The sequence below is a fragment of the Scyliorhinus canicula genome, chromosome 15 (genome assembly GCF_902713615.1).
Source record: "Scyliorhinus canicula chromosome 15, sScyCan1.1, whole genome shotgun sequence".
Classification (NCBI taxonomy): Eukaryota; Metazoa; Chordata; class Chondrichthyes; order Carcharhiniformes; family Scyliorhinidae; genus Scyliorhinus; species Scyliorhinus canicula.
Genome location: NC_052160.1, coordinates 7,045,779 through 7,054,048, shown reverse-complemented (window position 1 = coordinate 7,054,048; position 8,270 = coordinate 7,045,779). Strand labels below are relative to the sequence as shown.

The window sequence follows — 8,270 nt, the reverse complement described above, 5'->3', positions numbered from 1 at the left end:
TTGGCTTTGAGTTGGAAATTTCCGATTGGACAAGATCAGCAATTTCAGTGTTGGGGAATGTACAACTGTTGGTAAGCTATATTTGCAAAATACAAGGTGGATTTATTTTGTTGCCATGAAACATCTTGGTTTTAATTCTGCAGAACTGAAAGCAATTTACCATCGTAAGTGAGGAAGATCAATTAAATTAAATATAAATGCATAAAAGTGAGGACTGGCTCACCGGAGTAGTAAGTGAACGTGGTGTGGGTCACGAAGGACGACCATTTGGTAAAAGTGTGTCGCCAGCAAAAAATGAAAAACACTGCTCTCGCCCTCATCTCTTACCCCCAGAGCCTCATTCATATCCTCCATGCCAATCTCTGTCTCTCCACCAATCCTCCTGGGTTCCATCATACCCCTCTATGCCACCGTACAGCACTTCCATGCCCTTTCACCCAGCATAGATACCATACAGAATCAACGAACCCTATACTATCAAAAGCATGTGTGGAAAAGCATGAACAAGGTCATTCATTCATAACTTTCTTCAGAAACATTTTAAACCACAGCTTGCTCATAAAAATGTCAAATCATCCAGATCTTTAAAGTATTAATAGCAAAAACAAGCACTTGACAGATTGTATGAATAAACATTGTGGCAATTGACAAAATAGATCCAAGAGAAACAGCTAGCAAGCAACATTTTCTCTTGGGTACAGCTGGTTCAACAAACTAATGGATGTATGAGATCAGCCAAGCCTCATTATGCACTCTTGTCTGAGAGCCCAGACATCCCTTAGTCTGTTGAAATTGTTGTACCCAAGGGCAGATGTTGCTTGCAGTTATTTCCCTTCGATCTATTTTGTCAAATGAAAAATGTTTATTCCCACAGATGAAGAGGCGTCAAGAGCTTGCTGTTTCTGCTTCAAAGATTTGGATGATAGACACGTTTTTAATAATAATAATAATCGCTTATTGTCACAAGTACGCTTCAAATAAGTTACTGTGAAAAGCCCCTTGTATTATGGGCCAGGGTTTAGCGAACACCAAAGTATATCATGAAAGTTCACCTGACCCACAACTTTAAATAGATTTTGGTTATGGAGAGCACAAGGGCCCATTTTACAGGTGTGATGCAACAGAGAACTAAAGTATGTTTAAAACAATGTTTATTCTATGAATCCAGTTAACATTTTATAAACACACAGTAAATAGTTCAACTACCAATCCTGACCACCCCCCATAAGGTACATTAATCTATAGTTAACCCTTGATAACTTTCCAAACAACATCCACAAGTTAAACCCTTTTAAAATAAAGACAGCAGGTTTAAATGCTCTACAGAAACAGGTATTACTTTGAAATCATCAATGATCTGGAAACATTCCTTAGCTTGTAGAGACAGATCGTTATACAGCTGCTTGCTTTGAATGCAGCCATCCACCTCTGAAAACGAAACCAAAAATACACTGCATCTGCCAGCTCAAAGAACAAAAGTGAAAGACAAGACAGCCCAGCTCCACCCACACACTGACATCACCGCAGCTATTTGATAAATATCCATTTCTTAAAAGGTACATCCACCTGACAATAGGGTATAGCAAAAGTATTTTTTTAAAGTTATAAATGAAGGATTTTTAAAAACAAAACCTTTTCCCACATATATCATTATTATTATAGAATCCCTACAGTAAAAGGCCATTTGGCCCATCGAGTCTGCACCAACCCATTGAATGAGCACCCTACCTAGCCCCAATCCCTCACCCTATCCCTGTAATATCACGTAGGGGCAATTTAGCATAGCCAATCCACCTAACCTGCACATCTTTAGAGGTAACCGTAGCACCTGGAGGAAACCCACACAAATAGGGAAAGAATGTGCAAGCTCCACACAGTCCTCAGAGGTTGGAATTGAACCCGGGTCCCTGGCGCTGCGAGGCAGCAGTGCAAACTACCGTGCCTCCCCCATGGTTCGGTATGAAGTGCATACTGGGTGAAAGCACATGGAAATGCCATAGGTTGGTATAGAGGGCGCAAGGGGCCCTTGGGGTGGGTGTACAGGTTTAGGTTGGCATGGAGGGAATAAGGAGCCATCAGGGGCATGGGTAAGAGCTTTTGAACTTACCTTTCAAAAGGTTCATGCATCCAGACTATGGGTTACGACACCAGAGGTGTCCTTAAAAATCTAGCCCGACTCAGAGAATTGTGTGTGTGTGTGTGTGTGTGTGTGGGGGGGGGGGGGGAGAAACTAGAACAGAATCGGGCCCTGACTGCTATTTTTAAAGATCCATGGAGATACTGTACAAAAAAATAACTTGATATTTCATTCAAAGTATTGACAATTTTTTTAAAAAGTAAGTCATTGATTTAACTTCTTCAAACATTTTTATTATTAAGCAGATTGATTATAAAATGAATACATACACAGAATATCAAATTACACAAGTGCCAGCAATATTGATGCAATATTTTAGCACCTCTCCCTCCTGTAACTTATCCTGTCCTAAAGGTATATTACAATCCAAATTCATTCCTGTTTTTAAAAAAAGTTTTGCTGAGGTGGTTTGATATCATCTCTTCCTGGTCCAAAATATTTCATCCCAAAATCAGTTTAACAAAACCCAATTTGTTTTACCATTCAAATTTGCACACTTTTTCATGTGGTACAATGAGGTGACATGGTGTTTAAACTCCTGAGCCAAATAACATTTCCTAAAATTCAAAAGATCAAAGCCTCCAGAAGCCATATGATAATCAATCTGTTCCATCTGATATTTATAATGTTCATACCCTGCAGGATCATAAGAAATCCTACCTATCCATTTGAATCAGCAAAGTGGAAACAAATCTAAAACATTCATTTTAAGGCTTCGCACGCATCATTCGAGGGCCGAGGAACATATCAGTTAGCTCAATTGGCTGGCTGGCGATGTGGAGCGATGCCAATAGCGTGGGTACAATTCCCGTACGGTTGAGGTTATTCGTGAAAGCCCCACCTTCTGAACCTTGCCTGGGGTGTGGCGATCCTCAGGTTAAATCAAGACCGGTCACCTCTGAAAGGGGACGGCAGCTTTAGGGACTGTGGCGACATTTACATTTGTCCTGGAGTGTCAGCTCTGATCTTTGTCTCCAGGGCCTGGGATGGGATTTGAACCTACACATCTTTCCTCACGTGCGAGAGTGTTACCAAGGAAGCCAGAGCTGACACAATTACTCAGGACTCTGAGTAACCCCTGACAGTGGTCCAGCAAGCAAAGTATTGCAGCTGTAGATCTTTTACGATTAAAAAGAAACATCAAAGGGCTATTCCATGGAGGTAAACCTCTAGAAGATTCCCATTACCACAGGCTGCCTTTCATAAAAGTTTCAACAACAGCATGAAAACCATAGGTAGAAGGATGAATTCAATTCTGAAGCTCAAACTCCTCGGGGTAGAATGTCAATGAAACAAAAATCTAACCAGTCAAGGGCAAAGCTTCAAAAAGTTAGTTTATTAACTAACACATGCAGCCCAATGAAAAAACACCTTGGTTGATCATATTCAGCTACCGATGCAATGGTTTGGTTCATCTGAACTCACTGACCGTCACAGGTTTTAAAAAGCTGCCTGCTAGCCAAATATAGTACGGTGAAAGATCAACTTCTGTGGTGATATTTAATTTCCCACGGTCCTGGACAGTCCCCTTGGTTCAGCATTTCTTTATCCTCCTCTCGAAGCAAAAACATGTGAAAGATTCAGTATTAGTTGCGGTCAAACCTCATTACAGAAACTAATAAGGACCAGGATAGCAGATATGCTGTTAAATCTGGAGTTCCCTGTGGGATTATTGTCAATACATGGAGAGTTCCTCCCGATATTACCAAAAGAATTAAAAACCTGTGACAGATTTTTGGTAACAGCTTTTCTACTTTTACAATTGTACAAACTTTAATGTAATTAAATATGTTGACACCTCTTTAAAATATCTGCATTTGTCCCAAAATGGCTGTATTTGTCGGTTGCTATTAACTGAAAGCACAGATGTGCCCATTAAAACCCTTCCACTCCGAATGTCACCTTCTAGTTTTTCCCTGGGCTGTATGGTCCATATAGGAAGAGTGAATAAACTCCCAGAGCTGTTTGCCATTTTGTGCGTTCCCTAAGATTTCTGCTAACCGGTCCTGAGTGATGGTCACCAGTTCTGCAATGTTCCTCACGTGGCTCATCAGGGCCCGGCAGTTTTTAGCATTCACTCCAGGCATTTTCAGCAGGAAGTCCTGTGGGCCTGGATTGTATTTGTCCGACTCAGAAATCATTTCCGAGTCGGCGGTGACAGCCATGGCGGTGGCTGCGTCAGGCTCGGGGCGGCTTTGTTTCAATTCCTCAAACAACTCAGCAGAAACGTGTGGGGAGGGACACCAGAGAATGCGCAGCTTGGGAAAGTGAAGAGTCAACAAAGTGAGTTTGGATGTAATGTCGTTGATGGAAATTTCTTGGTGTACAGTCCCTCTGAAATTGAGGGAAAATGGCTTGTTGGGGTCAAATTCAATCAAAAGAACGGGCCGCCTATAGTACCGTGACATGGTGATGCACTGAGTATACAGGCGACCATTGTTCAAAGAGCCAATCAGATCACTCACACTCTTGCGCTCAACACAGATATCAGGAGTCAGAATGTAGTCGCCAACCTCCAAGGTGACCGGCTCGATGTCAATGCCACGTCGATGTATCAGAGAAGGAAGTTCACTGCGGAACTCCCGGATGTCCACGATAATACGCTGTTGCTCTTTCTTCTGAACCTGGCCACCTGCATCAAGACAAACCAAACAAGTGAATCCATCTTTAATCATCACCGTACAAATGCCGACATCTGCTCCTCTGCAGTTCTTTTAAATTTCAGTTTTCTTCTGTTGAAGCAAGGTGTCCCTCTTACCACACAGCACCACTGCCTTGACTGGACTGGGTAGCAGGTAGAAACCATGCAACATGCTCTCTGTTTCCGCTAATGTTTCTCGGTTAGCTGGTGGTGGCAGGTGAACGTGGCAGTTCTCAATTTCTTGCCTTGCTTGCAAAGAAACCCGTGCCATCTGCCCCATTGGTATTAGCAAAATTAGGAATTTGCCATTTGATAAACCTGCATCCTGCCACTGGACTATGCCACTGGGGCATTCTATACTGGCACAGTAGAACTGTGCACATGGTGATGGTATGCGTGCACCATTGTTGGTAACTGCGATACATGTCTCTGGCAAGCTGATATCCGACCTGGAGGTGGTGGCGTTCCCAATCACCTGCAGCTGCCCCTTTCCTACTGGTGAAGATCGCAGGCTCGGGAGGTGCTGCTGAGCATCTTGTAAATGGTACACAATACAGCCATGCTACACTGGCGGTGGGAAGAACAAATACTTAAGATGGTGGGTGGAGTCCCAATCAAGCAGGTTGCTTTGACCTGGAGGGTGTTGAGCTTCTTTAGTGTTGTTGGAGGTTGCATCCATTCACGCAAGTGGAGAATTCCATCACACTCCTCACTTGTGCCTTGTGGAGCAGTGTGTAGTAACTGGTAACTGCAACATTTATATAACTGGTGACCCCCAAAGAGGTTGATGACGGATTCAGCAATGTCAACGCAATAGAATATACTCTTTATTGTTGTATATGCTCTCGCCTGATACTATTGTGGAGCAAACGTTAATTGTCATTTAACATGCTGCATCTTGCTGTGTGCAGATCAGAGCTGCTTTATTAGTTGATAAATTGCAAAAGGAGCTGAATACCATGCAATCATCAATGAACAGAACCACTCCTGACATTTTAATGGAGGGAATTATCCTGATTGCTATATTTGTTGATTCAGAAGAGAATCTCAAAAAGGAAATAAAGAGTTTTCCCAGTTTGCACCAACCTGCTTTCCTCGTGTCTGTAATAGCAGTCGGTGGGCCCACATTCCGTGCAAGATTTGGGTTTAAGTCATCTCTTCCCTCTCTCTCCTCCGGGATAACCATCATTGCCTTCTCTCTAAATGTTTACAGGGTAGAAACACAACAATATTTCTCATCAAGAAAAAGCCCTTATTCATTATCATAAAAACATTTTTTCTATGCCATACACATGAATTGCATTTGTCAGTCATAATGTTGGCAGGTTCAACAAAGAACATTTTTTACTGAACAGCGAAGAATCAAAGGTTTCACTGGCAGGGACTTGTAAAAAAACCAAAAATATTCTAGACACAGCATGCGTAATCATAGAGAAAAATAAATATGCCAAAAGTAATCCCAGACACTTATTTAGTTTCAGATAAAGGCTCATTGAGAGTCTGCAAGTTCATACATTGGAGGGTTCTGGCATATACTGGAACACAAGAGGAGGTGGCCATTTGGCCCTTCAAGCCTGCTACTCACCCATTCACCAAGATTATGGCTGATCTGGTTGTGATCGCAACTCCAGTTTCATGTCTGCACCCCCCCCCCCCCCAAACTTCATAACCCTGGACTCCCTAGTAGATCAACAATCTGTCCCTCCTCGCACCCCCCCCCCCCCCCCCCCCAACCCTAGACTCCCTAGTAGATCAACAATTTGTCTCCCCTCCCCCCCCCCCCTCCCCAACCCTGGAATCCCTAACTCAGCCTTGACCCAGCCTCCACTGCTCTCTGGGGAAAGAGAATCCCACCGACTGAGGCAGACCGTTCATTTTTAAACTGCGTCGCCTAGTTCTAGTCTTCCCCACAAGAGGAAACATCCTCCGGGCATTCACCCTATCAAGTCCACACGGTCTTATGTGTTTCAATAAGAACCCCTCGCATTCTTATCAACTTCATTAAGCTGGAAAACCTACTGGAATAGATGGAAAGCTGAGAGGAGACAAGATCCGGCCTTACTGCCTGTTGTTTCAGGAAATGAAAATAGTTTTTCAATTTTACGAGAAAATCATGCAAGCTGAAAAGTGTTTTTCCAGCAGTCGTGGTGCTGAGCTTGATTATTCACATTCGTCGGGAGCTGCGAGTGAGGAACGTTGATATTTTTATCATGTTAATTAAGTGGTTTTCTCTGCCAATCTTTTGCCAACCTTGCTTTTTGATGGCTACTAAATTAAATTGTTTAATGAAAGTTACATCAAAGCCATTCCCACAAGAAAAAATGAAGGGTAAATCGGCCGTCATTTTAATGTAATTTTCCAAGGTGTTTCATTCACAATATGAACTGTATTGAAGTTCCATCTCCTCTCATTTACCTTATCAAATTCTCAAAAGCGGTTTTCTCTTTTCTCAGATTGGTCAGGTATCGTTGCTCTTCCGTCGAGCCTCCATATATTAGGAAATAAACCCTAAAAGAAATTAAATGGAGCATCAGCCCTTCAGGCACCACATATGCTTAATGATTCATGTTGAAACATGTACACAACTGCAGATTAGGTCATAAAAAAGGCAAGAATATAGAAGTTAAATTGGCTCGTAGCTCCCATTGACTCAGCTGTGTCAGTCCCACTAAAAAAGTGTTTGGATTGCCTCGTTAACTGCGCAAAATTGAAGAGATGATACTGATAGCAATAAATTTGATCACCAGGCTGCTGGAGAGAAAAATATTTTGCAATTTATTCACATGAATGAATGAATGGGAGTGGAGGAAGGAAGGTGCACACACAGAAACCAATATTCTAAAAACCTATATACGTTGAATTTACAGCACAGAAAAAGGCCATTTGACCCAAAGTCTCTGCCCCCAATGAGCCTCCTTTCACCCTATCTCATCGAACCCATATCATATATTCTTTGATTTATTTCTCCCTCATGCACTTATCTAGCTTTCCCTTAAGGATAGCAGTGCTATTTGCCTTAACTGTCCCATGCGGTAGCAAGTTTTGCATTCTAACAGCTTTCTGGATAAAGTAATGGGCAGTATTTGGAACAGAGGACAGTACAGAAGGTATAGAACAATGAAGAGTCCATAAAATACTTGACAAAATGACAGCAGCTTAAGGGTAAAGTTGTGTGTGTGTGTATGGGGGGGGGGGGGGGGGGGCTGCGAGGGAAGGGAAGGAGGTGCCAAATTGTCACAAATCTGGCTTTTTCTTAAACCTTCTTCACCACTTCCCCCACCGTACCATTTGAGTATACACCATAAACCAAGGAGAGCCAGATCAAAGAATAAAACAATCGGATCATTAGCATCCAATAAATTTGGAGCATTGAATTAGATGCAGGTGGAGAACAGTTGGGAATTAATAACATGCAGAATCTGTGCAACCAGTCCTGTGGCATCAAGTAACAAACATCAAGTTTTCTGTGTAAACTGAATTAATGCAGTGAGG

The 8,270-nt window shown here is 42.4% G+C and overlaps 1 protein-coding gene across 1 annotated transcript in view; it reads right to left on the bottom strand.

Moving 5' to 3' along the window:
• Positions 1-4,035: 4,035 nt before the first annotated feature.
• ercc4 (excision repair cross-complementation group 4) overlaps positions 4,036-8,270 on the bottom strand; it is a 49,653-nt gene continuing 45,418 nt past the window's right edge. Inside the window, exons 9-11 of the mRNA XM_038819346.1 lie at positions 7,194-7,286; positions 5,865-5,977; positions 4,036-4,769 (exon numbers count right to left, since the gene is read on the bottom strand). Coding sequence (XP_038675274.1) covers positions 4,036-4,769; positions 5,865-5,977; positions 7,194-7,286 — 940 coding nt within the window. The remainder of the gene's footprint in view (positions 4,770-5,864; positions 5,978-7,193; positions 7,287-8,270) is intronic.